Source organism: Pleurodeles waltl, chromosome 4_2 (genome assembly GCF_031143425.1).
Source record: "Pleurodeles waltl isolate 20211129_DDA chromosome 4_2, aPleWal1.hap1.20221129, whole genome shotgun sequence".
NCBI lineage: Eukaryota > Metazoa > Chordata > Amphibia > Caudata > Salamandridae > Pleurodeles > Pleurodeles waltl.
The window spans coordinates 834,476,342-834,493,582 of record NC_090443.1 but is presented as its reverse complement, the minus strand read 5'-3'; the positions used below and the strand labels follow the sequence as shown (position 1 = coordinate 834,493,582).

The following is a 17,241-nucleotide window of genomic DNA, read 5'->3' as shown; positions in this document are numbered from 1 at the left end:
ATTAGAGCCTTGCTGTCACAGGTTTCCTGACCTCTGCCCATCTGGCAGAGCCTGGATCCCCCCAGCCCAGAAATGGTATCACCAGGGTCATTCCTGGGGGCTCTGACTTCAGAGCAGAACCTTGACCCTCCCAATTCTCTACTGGGGCCCACAACCCCCTCTCAACCCTCTGTCTAGTCTCCAGCCTCCTCCACTCTGGAGTGAGATGACCAGACACCAGGACTGGCATAACGCTGACATCAGCCGCCTGCCCACATCCTCCTGACATTATGGGGTTCTTCTCAGCAGATGGCCCTACGGTACAGCCTAGGCTCCCCTCCTGGCATATACACATGGAACCCTGAACACTTTGAGACTGGATTTTGGGCATCCTGGGATTCAGCCCACCCTCTTTCCCTCTCCTCTGAGACCGGACATGGGATCCCTTACCCATTCCACTGCACTGGGACCTACCTGGGACACTGCAAGCCTTTCTCACCTCACCGGGTTGGTAAATACATAGACCACTCCCTTCGGAACACCCCCAAATACCTTAGCAGACCCTTGAGCACTCACCGGGAGGTCTGCCACCTTTGCAAGCTTTCTGGGGTCAGAGAGCTCACACTCTGACAAGTGTTAGCATAGCCCTGAAAAACAACAACGAAGAAGGGGCTCGGTCATTCTAACCTTCCTGGTCAGCCTCTTCACTGCTCACTAGTGATGAGGTCTAGGAGCCCTCCCTACAGTCAGGATTCTCAGTGTACCCACTAAGAAACCCCCTCCCGGCTGTCATATGTCACAACCCTTACAACAAATTCAGAGATTTCAAGAGGTCCCCACTTCTCTGGCAGGCCCCTCTCTCTACAGAACCCATTTAATTCCTCCTGTGTATAATACAGCAGGTCTTTTAGGTTACAGGTTAGCCCCATTTTGATAAGGTACAGTAAACACAAGTACCACTAACAAATACTCAGGCATAAGAGCTGAAAACAGGAAAAATGACCAGTGAGAGAAATCAGGAGAAACAAAACATGTAATGGTCTAAATGTAATTGTGGTGCAACAATGAGTCTCAATGGTAATGTGAAAGCGCAATTCCTATCCTCACCGCTGATCACTAATGTTAGAAATCTGGTTTCTGATTGGCTAGGGTATGCACCTATGTCAGGCACAACCCACCCAACTCTAGCCAGGGTGAGGGAGTTACACACCCAAGATAACCACTACTCATTCCCTTGGTAGCTTGGCACGAGCAGTCATCCTACCACAGAGGCAATGTGTAAGGCAAATGAACAACAGACACAACATACGTGATGCAATAAATACACCACTAAGGAAACAAAACACCAGGTTATATAAAAATAAACTGTATTGCACAAAACATCATTAGACCAAATACAACATGTTAGAAATGTCATGCTACCCAAGCAGTTGTCTGAACATTACACAGGTTATTAGTACTCTGCGAAAATAAGCAGTAGTCAGGTAAACATATAGGTTACGGTTATGCTGCAACACAAGCAGTAGTCAGATCATCACTGTTACCAAAAATCATGTGTCATAATGTCAAAATGCACATGTCATCATGTTCACAGCTCATCAAAAATACCAGGACATTACCGTGGCTGCACCATCATCTGTGCACATCATACTAAACATATCGCCAAAATGTCAGGACATGATTATAACGCACCATCACCTGTCTTATACAAGGGGTGATAAACTGCAGCCCCATAGATGAAATGCAGGAGCTCCTGGGCTCTTACCGGTGAGAATACACTCAGGAGATGGACCTGTATGCTGTCCCAATCTTGGCCCTTCACTTGCTCCGAATATTGTGCAGGTGGCCATGCATGGTTAACCACCCTCACCTGTTATGTATGCCACAAACAGAACGAGGGTCCCACTGTAGACCATGACAGTTACCCTCAGCTGGGTGGGGCCTCCGTCGAGGCTATCTTCCCGTCCGGCAAGGAACAGAAGTGCACACAGCCTCCTGCGCCTTAGGGGACACGCATCTCCCCCCACAGCAATGCTTCACCTTCGCAGGGCCCTGGGGAGGCCCGGTCCATCTCTTCCTCAATGGACCAGGGCCGCCCATAGAAGTAAAGCTGCAGCCCGTGGGACACCTGGCTTCCACTCTATCTCCTAGGGGCTGCAGTGGTGAACGCTCCCACAGCAGGTGCCTGCTTGTTTCCCAGGGTGCACTCCTCAAAGTGCTTTTTGCCCTGGGGCACCTGAATGAATGCGCTTCATCCGCACTTGAGGAGAGGCTGCCAGAGGGCTACTCTCCCCCTTCCCCGCATCAGGGAGGGGTGGGGGCACATCCACAATGATACGGGGTCGCTCATCCTGCACCAGGGCAACAATTAACAAGAAGCGCTTCTCACTCGCTCAGCAAGACAAATACAGAACGCTCTCCGGGCGCTCACTCATAAAATAAAGCGCTTCTCCTTGCGCTAAAAAAAATAAATAGTAAAGTGCTCCTTTGGGCTGTGAGGCACAAACAGCTACAGGGGGCACACCACCCAGCCCATGGAGACAGCAGAATGGGGCACTGGGCGGCAGGGCCTCAGCAATCAGGCCAGCACAAGGTTCAAGAAGCAATGGCAGTACCTCTCCATGACCTAGAAGGTCATAGTTCAGCACAACAGCAGCAGTCCCAAGGAGGTTCCTGGCGAGTCTCGCCAGCAGCATCCAGGTCAATCCATTAGTGTCTCTCCTAACATGGGGAAAAACCCCAGTACTTATACTCAGTTTTGCACAACTTTTACAAAAAGGGGGGAGAAGAAGTTCCAACCAGTCCTAACTGGTTCTGGAAGAATCACCTTTCTCCTCCAGCACAAGCTCCAGACATCAGTGGGGGGTAAATGAGACCATTGCCTGAGGCCAGGGCACAGCTTTACAAATGCAGGTGTGCCCCTCGTTCTCTCAGCCCAGGAAGACCATTCAATATGAAGATGCACCTCTGTGACACCTCCACCCACCCTGTGTACAGGCTGTCTGAAAAGTATTCTCAAAGGCCAGCTGCCACTATGCCCCAGCGGTGGATTGGATTCAAGCTGCAAAACACCAGAGTCATAAGCACAGAGAAATGCCCACTTTCTAAAAGTGCCATTTCTATATTGGTAATAAAAAATCCACCAACACCAGTTAGCAGCATTTCTCATTGCCAATAGAACCATGCCAAACAGGGAGGGATGGGGGCACATCTACAGTTATACAAGGTGCTTTTCCTGCACTGGGGCAACAATTAACGAGAAGCGCTTCTCACGCACTCAGCAAGGCAAACACAGAGTGCTCTCCGGGCGTTTACTCATGAAATAAAGCATTCCTCTTTGCGCTAGGAAAAATGAATCGTAAAGCGTTCCTATTGGCTGTGAGGCACAAAAATCTACAGGGGACGGGGGCCACTTAGCCCCTGGAGACAGCAGAATGGGGCACAGGGCAGCAGGGCCCAAACAATCAGGCTAGCACAAGGTTCAAGAAGCAGTGTCAGTTCCTCTCAATGCCCTAGCAGGTCTTAGGTTAGCACAACAGCAGCAGTCCCAAGGCGGTTCCAGGCGAATCCTGCCAGTAGCATCCAGTGTCCAGGTCAGTCCATTAGTGTCTCTCCTAACATAGGGAAACCTCCTGTACTTATACTCAGTTTTGCACAAGTTTTACAAAAAGGGGGAGAAGAGGTTCCAACTAGTCCTAACTGGTGCTAGGAGTGTTCCCTTTCCCCTCCAGCACAGGCTCCAGACATCAGTCGGGGGTAAACGAGCCTTTGTGTGAGGCCAAGGCACAGCCTTTACAAACACAGGTGTGCCCCGCCTCTTTCTCTCAGCCCAGGAAGAACATTCAATATGCATATGCACCTCTGTGACACCTCCACCCTCCCGGTGTACAGGCTGTCTGAAAAGTATGCACAAAGCCCAGATGTAACTCTGCCCCAAATATGGATTGGCGTCAAGCTGCAAAACATCAGAGTCATAAGCACAGAAAATTGCTCACTTTCTAAAAGTGGTATTTCTATAATGGTAATAAAACATCCACCTACACCAGTAAGCAGCATTTCTCACTACCATTACAACCATAGCAAACATGCCTACGCAACCCCTCATAGATCAGCCAATACCACCTAGACATAAGGTAGGGCATTACCAATGCAATTCTACGAGCAAGGCAGCACTCACAGCAGTGAGAAACCAAATAGGCTGTTTGTCACTCCCAGGACAGGCCACACAACAAGGCAGATAGCCTGCCTTTTACACACATAGCACCCAGCCTATAGGGCTAGCTAGGGCCTACCTTAGGGATGACATATGTAGTAAAAGGGGAGTTTCATGCCTGGCAAGTACATTTAGATGCCAGGTCCCTGTGGCAGTAAACTGTGCACACAGGCCCTGTGCTAGCAGGCCTGAGACAGGCCCACTAGTAGCATTTAATTTACAGGCCCTGGGTATAGGCATACCACTGTACAAGGAACGTACAGGTAAATTAGGTTTAAGCCAAATCATACCAACTTTAGAAGGGAGAGCACATGCACTTTAGCACTAATCAGCAGTGATAAAGTGCTCAGAGTCCTAGAGCCAACAACAAGAGGTCAGAAAAAAATAGGAGGAGGAAGGCAAAAAGTTTGGGAATGACACTGTAAAAAGGGCCAGGTCCAACAGTCAGATTGAATGTTTAATCAATAACCTGATACAAATAATCTGAACGTGAGCTTAGTTCAACACAGTGTACTAATTTAACTTCTGCTAGATAAATAAACTTGCTGTTCTTTCGCTTTAAACTCAGAGAAAATTACTTTTTTGGGCCCAGAGGCTGCATTAAATAATGTTAAAACAAGAAATCTAGGCTCAAATCCCAGCTCTGCACTTGACTAAATTGTGCCATCCTGATCTGGGTAAATCATTTCACCTGACAAATTTGAGAGCACAGTGAACCGGTTTAGTTCTCGTTTGTGCTCTACAAAAGTGTCTCATATCTAAAGACCAAAAAGTTGCTTCATATATTAAATCAAATTTGCAATATATACTACTCGCATGATGTCGCTTGGTTCACTTATGGAAATGTTGTTAGGGCATTGGGGCCCGTCTATTCTTCTATGTTCATATTTAGACGTTATCAAACTTAATATTTCCCTCCTTATGTTATCCTTCAATCGAATACACTGAATTAAAACATAGATATTAAAATAGGGACTTTCTCAAAAATGTACAGGGTCTCCTATCTTTAAATTAGGTTTGTTGCATGGTTTACATCAGGGGCGTAAGGCGGGCACTTAACAGCTGCTGCAGTGCAGGGGGAACCCAAACCTTTGGGGGACAATAGCCTTCAGAGGAGCCCCATTCCACCAAAGGCCAATGAACATCTGTGAGATACGGGAGACTCAGGGGCCCCTCTGTACATTTTGCAGGGCCCAATCATTTTACATTTACAAATCATTTTATAGGCCTGTGTATCAGTTTTTGGAGCCAAGCCTGGCACCTGGCTTGCCCACCTCACCTTCTGTTTGCTAATGCCATTGAACCATCCTTGATAGCAGACAGATTTCCTACAGGAAACATCAACGCTCACCATGCAGCATTTTCATCAATTATAAAGCAATGCAGCTTATGTGTGGTTGATTTCTGAAATGTAGTTCCCAATGCTTAATTCCAATAGTGCTCCCTTTCCTAAACCCCTATCTTACAATCTTCTTCATTCTCTTGGTTCTCAAGGTGTACTTTACTCATTGAAAAGTATGTTTTTTAAAGTGCTTAATTTGTAAAAAAAAGAAAAGAAATACGTGCCAAGGCCCTCATCAGAGGCCACTGTAGCTTGCACCACACACTGCTTCTGGACAGTTCTGCCAATGAACATATCAACACAACTACTAACAATCACACTCCTCCTAGTGTGACTTTTAAGTCTATTACATGCCTCTTAAGCTATGAGAATGGCTTGGGTGGTTGGCAATAGTCATTTTTAATGTATATTGAATTAATAAACAATGGTTGTTCTGCTCATGTCTAAATTAGACAGACAGAGGCAGCACATAGCAGACTGCTGCAAGCCCTGGTGTTGGCAATTAAGTGCCAGTCCCGAGCACCGGAAACCACCAGCTCAAATTAAGCATTGGTTTTATAACATGGCGAGCCCGATTCAAGAGAAATTGGATTCATGTTATCTTTTGTTTTTGGTACTGAAAAGATTTTGAAAACGAATCATTGGTGCTACTGCTGCGTTAATACATGCAAACGATTATTTTCAGCAGAACGACATTGTAAGCTCATTTTACACTGCATACAGTTCAGTGGCTGACCTGGTGACTCGAGGCATTTCGTCATTGACTGGAATGATGCGGACATGCAGTGTCCCTTGAACTGTGTGTTTTCCATCTGTCAACTGAATTGTAAAAGAGTCCTGTAGGCTTTCGGTGTCATCATGCATGTAGGCAAGTATCATTCCTGTACAAAAGAGAAAAAAAAATGCAAAAACTTAGAACATGTTGGCCACATCTTTCTTCAAAAAGACACTGTGAAACGTGTAAGATTGGTTTAGAATTGTGGGCTTCCGAAATAGCTCAATAGATATAAATATATGTATGACTGAAAATCAAACAGATAATTAATTCAACAAAACAAGAAGTTGCTGAGAAACATCATACGAAGTTCAGGTTTGTCTTTTTTTTTTTTTTTTTACAAAGGGGATGAAAGGAATAAAGATCCCCCCCCCCCCCCAACAATGTATACATCCAAATATTGAAGGTCACACCCACCAGGAGATAGAGCAGAAGTGACTTGCCATAGCCTTATGTATACATACAAAGATTGGATGCACTGCCTCTAATTTTAAAATGAGCTGGTTTCCCATCCTTATTCAACCCTTGACTTTATCCCTAGTCCAAAGCACACCAGTGGTTGTGTATAAATAAGAAAGTGCTGTGGAGGAGCAATGGGCATGTGCATCCACTAAGTGTGCCCCTGTGGCATTTTAGCTTTACAGATGGGGCTGCATACTTTTGTGTGGCTCCTTCTGTCATACAGATAGCACTGGCACACATGAAGTGCCAGCACTATCTCAAAAAGGTGTTCCCCCATTTGTATGTGGGTGTGGCCCCATGCAAATGAGGGAATACCTTTACCTCTGCGCCTGCGGGGGACGCGGGCTAAAATGTAATGAAGCTATCAGGAGGTGCACTGAATGTGTGCCATAAAAAGGTGTCACTCTCTCAGTGTGTCGCCTGACGGCAGCTCTCTGGAGGGGGTAAAGGGGAACCTATGGACCCCCCAGACATCCCCCACTCACTCACTCACCCAGTCACACACTGCACGTGCCTGAAAAGGGAGCTCTAATCCCTCTTTAAAGTGTGAGCTTGTTGCCTGCACCTATTTAAAGGTGTGCCACGACACAAACAGGAAAAGTGTGTCCTATGCGTAATTGGGCTTCTGGTATTCTGCCCTTTTCCAATCCAAAAAGTAAGTTAATTACCTTTGGTAATGTTGTTTCTGGAGGATAATCTATCCATCCACAGATTTCATAACTTTAGCCTATTTCCAGGTGCCAGACTGGATCTGAAATACCTAAACAGCAATACTCCCATGCTCCAGTAGGTGGTGTCATACAACTTTGTATTGACTTTGTTCCATTCTGTACGTGATGGTGGAGACTCATATAAGAGTCTCTACAGCATGTCAACATCAGTTTCTTGCTTAACTATGGCCATTTCCTCGGATGCAGAGCCTAATGATAATTAAGGCTACCAGTCTGTCTTTTGAGTTGGAAAAAGAGACCATTCAAAAGAACGAGGAGGAGGGAGGGCAGTGAAGAAATCTGTGGTTAGATAGAATATCAACCATAAAGAGTGCTACTGGAGGTAAATTGTTCTTCTGATTATTAAAAGCTGTTTTGGAGCCCCAAATAATGGAGTACCTCCTTCCTCTACTGAGGGGTGAGGTGGAGTAAGGAACATTGGGAGGCGATTGGATTACCCAATGTGAAAAGCAGTCATGATTTTTTAGAAAAAAATGCTGAGGTCCTTTGTCTGGAGAAAAGGTGGTGTAAGGTGGCTAGGAGTTCACTTGTGCAACCAGCCAAAGTCATCATGTTTGGAAACAAGCTTCTTCAGAGTCAGGGGATACAGTGGACAAATGTACATTGGTTCTAATGGCATGCACATGAGGAAACTAAGACCTCACTGTGGAGTCACAAAGGGTTTCAGAGGAAACATATTAGTCAAACATTTTAATAACCCCACCAAAAGATGTTACATGAATGGTTGGTCTGGTAAATTTTATGAATTCTGAAAAAAATTAAAAATTTCTTGTGGGGCCAGAGATAAAACAACCAACAAGACATCCAATAGTTAGGCCTGTAGTAGATCAGTATTGTTGCTGCAACAACAAGCCTCAAACTTGTCACCGTGCCTGGCACAGACAAACTTTGTAGGACTTCAACAGGAGTTCGAGAACTTCAGGAGTATGATCACAACCATTTCTCACTTTCCATACATGGAGTAGCAGATTGTGCATGTTTGGATGCAAGACCCTGCCCTGCTTCTGTGGCAGGAGATTCTTCCGAAGGGGTAGCCTGGTCGAAGGACAGGTGGTCATGCCCAGAAGTTCTGGGTACCACACTCTCTTTGCCCAATCCGGAGCCACTAAAGTGACTTGGACCCAGTATTGCCTGACCTTTTTTGAAACTCAGGGTCAGAAAGACAGTACGGGAAGGCATACAGGAGTCCCATGCTTCACTCTGTCTGGAAGAGTCTCCAAGTAGGACCCTTTTGCAAACTCCAGCATGCAAATGTTTTAACACTGCAAGTCCTAGGTGGTACCATAACTATCGGGATAGGGTTCTCAACACTGCTGGAAGATGCCCTGTGCCACCTTGGGGGCTAACTGCCATTCTTGATCTGCCAGGTGGCACTGGCTGAGTTTGTCTATTTTGGTGTTCAAAGATCATGCCAGGTGGTTCACAAGCAGGGATATGCCCTGACATTCCAGCCAGCTCCAGAGATAAAAAACCTCCTAGCACCGGACCTAGACTTCACCTCAACTTGTTTCTTGTGGTAACGCACAATGGGGTTTTGTGTGGGAACCTAAACAAGCCTCCCTTCGATGGATGGTAGGAAGTCCTACAGCACCAGGCATATGATGCACAATACCAACAGGTTGATGTGGAGAGTCCTCTGAGTTCCATCTCTCAATCCCAGCACCAATGCACCCATGACTACCATCACTTCTGAGTAGGGCAGGCAGAGGTTGTCCAATTGCTGTCAAACAGCCACAACAGCAGATTTTTTCAGTCTCTTTCAAAACATGGATGGAATTCAACAGTTTTCTCTGGTGCTGAGCTCAATGAGACTTCGGGTTTACACTGCAGAGCCCACATATGCCGTCTGGCATAGCATGGGCATGATACTAAGAGGCCCAGAAGTTTGAGAGCTACTCTCACCGAGACCCAGGACAGAGGATTAAACCATCAGATCACAGCTTGGACTCAATGTTATGGAGAGAAGGCCTGAAACTGCATCTCATCTAGGATGGCTCCAATGAAAGGGAGCCTCTGTGAAGGAGTCAGGTGTAGCTTCAGCACATTGATGAGGAACCCCCAATGATATCAGGAGGTAGCCGCCATCTGGAGGTGATCTTCAGCTGACTGTGGTGAGTCCACCTTCAACAGCAGGTTGTCAATGTAAAGGAAAACTGGAATCCTCAAACTCTGAAGGTAAGATGCAACTACCAACATCACTTCCATGAACACTAGAGGGACACTGGTGAGGGCAAAGCACAATCATGTTGAAAATGCTCCTAGAGCTTACATCATGGTCACTCTTGTCCACCAACAGGGAACTCTCATTGTTCCGCTTTTATCTGATTGTATGCTCGATACCAGGAGCTTTGTACAGTGTTGCTCTTTGTGTTTATCCTTTTATGTTGCACTGAACAATAAAGCAATAAATATTGGCTGCAAAAAGAAAAAAATATTTCAAGAAAATGCTCCTGGCCACCCTGAGCCACAAGTAGTGTATGTGGGACTGTAGGGCGGGTACATGAAAGTAGGTTCCCTTGAGGTCCAAAGGCACCATCCAGTCACCTGGATCCAGGACAGAGAGAACCTGGGCCAATTTGACCATATTGGATTTGATGTTCTATAAGAAGGCATTCAGAAGGTGGAAATCTAAAATGGGATGAAAGCTGCCGTCATTCTTCAGCACAAGGAAACTGCAGGAGTAATAGCAAGAGTCTCTTTCTCAGGCTATTATCCTCTTCATGGCTACTTTGGCCAAAAGTGCTTGGACATCTTGATGCAAGATAGACTCTAGAGGTTGGGCGGGTCTAAAGGAAATTCCATGGCTTAACCTTGATGAACTATCTCAAGGATTAATTTGGAAATGTTTGATCCTGTCTTTCACAGGATGGCTATATATTACTAAGGGCAGACTAAAGCAGCTTGGAGGCGGATGCCACAGGGGCTGAAGACTGGGGCACAGGATGCTCCTGCTGGCCTGGGTGTTGCCTGCTTGATCCCCACTCCCGCAAGGACAGGAGTGCTTGTTGTGTGGTGGTGGGCCTTTGTTTTTGTGAAACACCAACCCTATAGTGGCTTCCAAAGGGGTGAAACTATTGAGGCTACTGTATTGCAGGGGTTGAAAGGCCTAAGAAACATGCTGTGGCATGGTTTTATTTAAAGCTTCCGGACACTGAACCAGAATTCACACCAAACTGTCAAGATCCATTAAACGGCATTTGTTAGAAATGTGGTCTTTGGTTGACAGTCAGGTTACCCCCTGTTCAAGCAAGGACCCTCACTCTAGTCATGGTAAAAGAGAATCACCCTGAGCTAACCCCTGCTTACCCCCTTGGTAGCTTGGCAGAGCAGTATGCTTAACTTCAGAGTGCTAGGTGTAAAGTATTTGTACCAACACACACAGTAACTTAATGAAAACACTACCAAATGACAACATAGGTTTGGAAAAATAGGAAATATTTATCTAAACTAAACAAGACCAAAAAGACAAAAATCCACAATACACAAGTCAAGTTATCAATTAAAAAGCAAAAAGAGTCTTTATGTAGTTTAAAACACACACTAACACTGTTAGTGTGAAAATGTACCTTGGGTGCGTACAAAAATAACCCCACATGGGCGAGTGTGCATCAAAAAGGGCTTGCGATGCGTCGATTCCACTCAGGAGCAGGACCTTGCGTCATTTCTCCTTTCGTCGGGTCGGGCACATTATTTCTTCTCTCCACAGGAGAGCGATGCATCGATCTGGTCAGCACTCTCGGGTCCGGGCAAGCCTTGCATTGTTTTTACACGCCCAGCTGTACTTGCACTGGAAATCCAGCCGCACGATGTTCCAAGAACCACGCAGCGCAGGTTTTTATCTCAGAGTCTCCATCAGCGATGCTGCACGTCGTTTCTCCAGCATCATGCGTTGATTCTTCGGTCGCGTTTCCAGCGAGTGTCGTTTCTTCAGCTGCAGATCGGAGTTGCGTCGATCTTCTTCTCGCAGGGCGCTCTGTGCATGGATTTCTCACTCTTGGGCTGCCAACTTCTCCTTTCAGTGTCCAAGGAACTGGATGGGCACCACAGGGCAGAGCAGGAGTCTCTCCAGAGACTCCAGCTGCTGGCAGAGAGAAATCTTTGCTGTCCCTGAAACTTCAAACAACAGGAGGCAAGCTCTAAATCGACCCCTTGGAGATTTATTCTCAAGATGGAAGGCACACAAAGTCCAGTCTTTGCCCTCTTACTCTGGCAGAAGCAGTAACTGCAGGATAGCTCCACAAAGTTTTTGGGTGCCCTTCTCATACCCATTTTCTCCTTTGAAGTAGACCTACTTCAAAGCAAAGTCTCTCTTGATTGTGAAATCCTGCCTTGCCCAAGCCAGACCCCAGACACTCACCAAGGGGTTGGAGACTGCATTGTTTGAGGGCAGGCACAGCCCTTTCAGTTGTAAGTGACCACTTTTCCCCTCTCTCCTAGCACAGATGGCTCATCAGGAAATGCAGGCTACACCCCAGCTCCCTTTGTGTCACTGTCTAGTGTGAGGTGCAACCAACCCAACTGTCAAACTGACCCAGACAGGGAATCCACAAACAGGCAGTCACAGAAATGGCATAGGCAAGAAAATGCTCACTTTCTAAAAGTGGCATTTTCAAACACACAATCTTAAAATCAACTTTACTTAAATATGTATTTTTAAATTGTGAGCTCAGAGACCCCAAACTCCACATGTCTCTCCGCTCCCAAAGGGAATCTACACTTTAATCATATTTAAAGGTAGACCCAATGTTAACCTATGAGAGGGACAGGGCTTGTGTCTTATCCAGGGTACTGGTTGACACCTGTTCGGTATAAGTCAATAAGGACGCTCAATGAAGGACCACACGCCAATTATAAATACAATTTAGCTTTACTAGAATTGCAGGTAAATGTAGGCATTTAGCACATTAACAATAGTAGAATAAGAATAGCAATGAAAAGCATCTATTTATATATAAGTACACTACAAAGAGCATCTATGCATATATATATATATATATATATATATATATATAAGCAAAGAGTTCATTGACAGATATAAGTTTTGATTAATTGTATACCAAAATGCATCTCACTACGATGTTCAGGAGGCAAAATATAAACAAACTGAATACTTCAGATAAGCTTTGATTTACTGCACACCAAAATGCATGTTTCAGTTATTATAGCAGGTTCACACTACGAGGTTTAGAAAGCAAAAACTAAATGAGCTGAATACTTCAGGTTATAAACACAGTGCAAGCATAAATATTCAGTGATAATAATAGAGCAGAGAAACAAAGGCCTTTCATCCCTGTGTGGAATTTAACTTAGTCCACGAAATGCTGGGAAGCCCTCTACCGCCTGCTTGGACCTCTCCCCCCCTCAAGCATCACGGTCAGCAAACAGGGAGGCAGCGCTGGGCCATGGGAGCTTTTACAACTCCATCTGCGTGCTTCAAATCCCTCATCCACACTTCAGTGCTGAAATAAATCGAAGCTTGGATTCTATGTCATTCTGGCATTTTCTAGCTATGTTATCAGTACTTGGCTGCTATGCCCTTCTCCAGCCTTTGTTTTAATTCCATCTTCTCCCTGTACTCTCGTTCTCAAGGTTGAGACAGAGTCTTCTACACAAACAAGCTTGAAAATAATATCATGAACTTTTTCACGATGTTTGGGGTGGGGTTCAACAGGCATTACACTCATCTACACTGCTCAAGCTAATCAACCCTTCACATCACAAAGTCTTCCGCACCTTTCCCTATACTGATCAGCTTGCAACAGTGAAAAACAAATTTAGCAATATTTCACTGTCAGGACATATAAAACACATTACTATATGTCCTACTTTAACCATACACTGCACCCTTCCCTTGGGGCTACCTAGGGCCAACCTCAGGAGTTCCTTACATGCAAGAAAAGAGAAGGTTTAGGCGTGGAAAGTGGGTACACTTGCCAAGTCGAATTTACAGTTACAACTGCACACACAGACACTGCAGAGGCAGGTCTGAGACATGATTACAGAGCTACTTGTGCTGCAGGCCCACTAGTAGCATTTGTTTTACAGGCCCTAGGCACCTCCAGTGCACTTTACTAGGGACTTACTAGTAAATCAAATATGCCAATCATCAACCATACAATTTACACAGAGAGCATATGCACTTTAGCAAAGGTTAGCAGTGGTAAAGTGCTCAGAGCTCAAAAGCTAACAGCAGCAGGTTAGAAAAAATAGGAGGCAGGAGGCAAAAAGATTGGGATGACCCTGCAAAAGGGCAATATTCTAACAGCATTTCCTTCATAGAAGCATGTACATCACTAGAGAAGCCTCTGGATTTCATCCAACCACACCACTGAAGCCCTAATACCAGTGTTAACTTCTCTACCTAAGGAGTCCACTTAGCATCTATCCACGAAAGGAAAATGTATTTGAAGGTATTCTGACTATCCTAGAGGGTTTGAGCCAGGTTGGCCCAAACTTCTGCTTTAAGGTGCTGCGTCAAGAAGTTGCTGTGAGTGGCAGGACTGGAATGAATTTCATTTAGCCTTCTGTGCTTCTGCTTTGACTTAGCAGAAGACTTGAACCCTAATGAAGAACTATTGCTCGAGAGTGAACATGGCTCCAAGTCCTCAATTTTGAACAGGAGTGGGAATTCTGTGACATATTTTGGTGTTGGCTAACACACAGCCTCTGTTCACGTTCCCAAATCACCTCCAGATTTCTAATGACACACTTATCTCAAGATTTGGAGTAGTGCTCTGAACCCAAACACAAGTGACACACCTCGTGGGGGCCTGTAACAAATCTGTTTGCAGCACTCCCGACAGGCTTAAACCCTGTAGCATTCAGAAGGAACATTATTATCTTGCACACTGGGAAAAAAGAAAATTTAGAGCATAAATAATTGTCAACTGATGACGTAAACATTGAGAGCCAGCTCCAGATCCAAGTACAAAGGTGCACAGAGGTGACATTTCTATGCAGCTTCATCGACATGTCTGGGGCAGAACAAAGTCCACGTAGAGCTACATGTGACTATCTACAGGTGGTTAGGGGCAATTCTGTTTAAATCTTTAGCATCCAGTCTAGCACTTGGGGAACCTCTAAAGGTGAGGAATCTGAGGTTAGAAGTAGCCATCAGAATTGTGCCTACTGCAGTGCCCTCCATCAAAATTATATCTTGTACTTAGCCTCAGTAAAAAGCATATCAGCTCTTCCATAACAATGTTTAGCTGGTATCAACTTGGCACTAACAGAAATGTACCCATTTCCATGCACCTCATTCAGAAATCCCATGCCAAACAATAAATATTGGTGTCAACCTTTCCATTTCAAAAATATCTGGTGGCCTTGACTCCATTCAAAACTTACTTGACCATGTACCCAAATCCAAAAACAGCAAGTGTCCTGCCACCTAAAAAAACTCTTGTACATTGAGCTTGCAGTTGAAACATATATTTTATCATTCACCTGTTTTAAAATTACATATCTGCAGCCTACATAACTCCTTAAATCAAAAATTAGCAAATTTCTTGCCCGCACCAAAAATATATCTTGTGTACTTGCCTACAGACTATAAGAACATTCCTGCTGCCATATCACAGTCAGGTTCTTGCATCTAATAAAGCCACACATTAAATTTCCCAAATCAGAACATATTTAGAGTACTGCCTCCTATGTGAAATTACCCCTCCCTTCTTTGGGAACACCAATCTCCATCTCAGACAAATAATTATGCATGCCTTTCACATGCACAACACTATCAAAGCTTTGCCACTCCTAGCGATCATTGCCCCAACACTCTCAAGATCTTCTTTTGGATAGCTAAAACCTCGTACTAAAAAAATATTCCGAGGGTATATATGGTCTGAGGAAGATGCAGCAATAGTCTTCTTTCCACACTTTAAAGCAATTATGTATTCCACATTACCTTGAAATGGATGACTGCCTATTTTTGGCACAAACTCTCATAAATAGGATTCTGGATGTTATAATAACATTTCTGATTCAGTCTTTAGTGCCCATCATTACTGCTGGTTCCTCTTTGAATCAGAGGAACAATTGCACAATTTTGGTGCCGAGGGTTGGACCATTTCAAAAAGAGAAATCAAATTACATTTGTAGAATGCTAATCCAAGCATTGTCAATTATCCTGATAAAGGCCCTAATATTTGCTACTGGTGTGGGTCAACATGCCAATTGATCTGGGCAGTTACACTGTGTTAGACCTGACAGCCTTATGGTGGTCATCCGCCAACTTTTTGCCTGCCTCCCTCCACATTTCTGTCACTGTTTATGCTGGTTTTAGGACTCTGCACAATTTACCACTGCTAATCAGTGCTAAAGTGCAAATGCTCTCTCCCTTAAACATGGTAACATTGGTTCATTCCCAATTGGTATACTTGATTTACTTGTAAGCCCTTAGTAAAGTGCACTATCTGTGACCTGGGCCTGTAAATCAAATACTACTAGTGGGTCTGCAGCCAGCACTGATTGTGCCACTTACCTAGGTAGCCCCTCAACCATGTCTCAGGTCTGCCATTGCAAGGCCTGTGTGCAGTTTCACTGCTCCATCGTCTTGGCATTTAAAAGTGCTTGTCAAGCCTTAAACTCCCCTTTTTCTACATATAAGTCACCCCTAAGGTGGGCCATAGGTAACCCATAGGGCAGGGTGGTATGTCGGTAAAAGGAAGGACACATACCTGTGTGTTTTATATGTTTTGGTAGTGGAAAACTCTTAAATTAGTTTTCCACTACTGTGAGGCCTGCTCCTTTCATAGGATAGCATTAGGGCTACCCTCATATACTGTTTGAGTGGTCGATTCTGATAAAAAAGGGGCAGCCAGGTCATATTTGGTATGGCTAGAATAGTAATACAAAATCCTGCTTATTGGTGAAGTTGTATTTTATTACTAGTTTAGAAATGCCACTTTTGGAAAGTGAGCATTTCTCTGCACTTAAAATCCATCTGTGCCTTACAGCCTGTCTCCAATCCACGTCTGACTGGGCTGGTTGACAGCTCCCTTATGCAGTTCACCCAGACAACCACAAACGCAGGATACTGAGTCACACCTGCACTCGTCTTCATACTGAATGGGTTTTCCTGGGCTGGGAGGGTGGAGGGGCCTGACACTTACATTTCAAAGGCGAGTGGCCTCCCCTCACAAAAAGGACTGCCAAACCCCCTACTGGGACTCTGGTAGACAGACCTGTACTGAAAGGGGACCTTGTGCACTTCAAAATCACTCTTTGAAGTTTCTCCCACTTTAAAGGCATTTTTGGGTATATAAACTGGGTCCCTGACCCCACCAAATCAGACACTTCTGGACAAGATCCTGCAACCTGTCAAGAGGAGCTGCCTGGCTGCCCAAAGGACTCACCTGGACTTCTTTGATGGGCTGCTGCCTTGCTGTTTCCCTGCTGCCTTGCTGGCCTCTGACTTTGCTGAGAAGTGCTCTCCAAGGGATTGGATTTAGCTTGCCTCCTGTTCCTTAAAGTCTCAAGGCCAAAAAGACTTCCACTCTTCAAGGAAACTGCTTGTGTAGCGGAAATCGATGCACAGCCTGCCGGAAATGACGCACAGCCTGCCCAGTGATGAGAAAAAAATCTGCATCTCCGAAGCGGAATGATGCAGCCCGCTCCCCATGTGGAGATCGGCGGAGCACCGGCGTTGCGACTGGAACTTCAACGTATAGCCATACCAGATCGACCCACAGCTGGGCTGGAATGACGCAGCCCGACTTCCTGAGTGAAGAGTCAACGC

At 45.2% G+C, this 17,241-nt stretch overlaps 1 protein-coding gene across 2 annotated transcripts in view; it reads right to left on the bottom strand.

The window, feature by feature from the left end:
- Nucleotides 1-17,241, bottom strand: part of LOC138293366 (FRAS1-related extracellular matrix protein 1-like) — an 892,846-nt gene that overhangs the window by 500,741 nt on the left and 374,864 nt on the right. For both annotated transcript variants that reach the window (XM_069232561.1, XM_069232560.1), the window contains exon 21: nucleotides 6,271-6,415. In XM_069232561.1, the coding sequence (XP_069088662.1) occupies nucleotides 6,271-6,415 (145 nt within the window). The remainder of the gene's footprint in view (nucleotides 1-6,270; nucleotides 6,416-17,241) is intronic.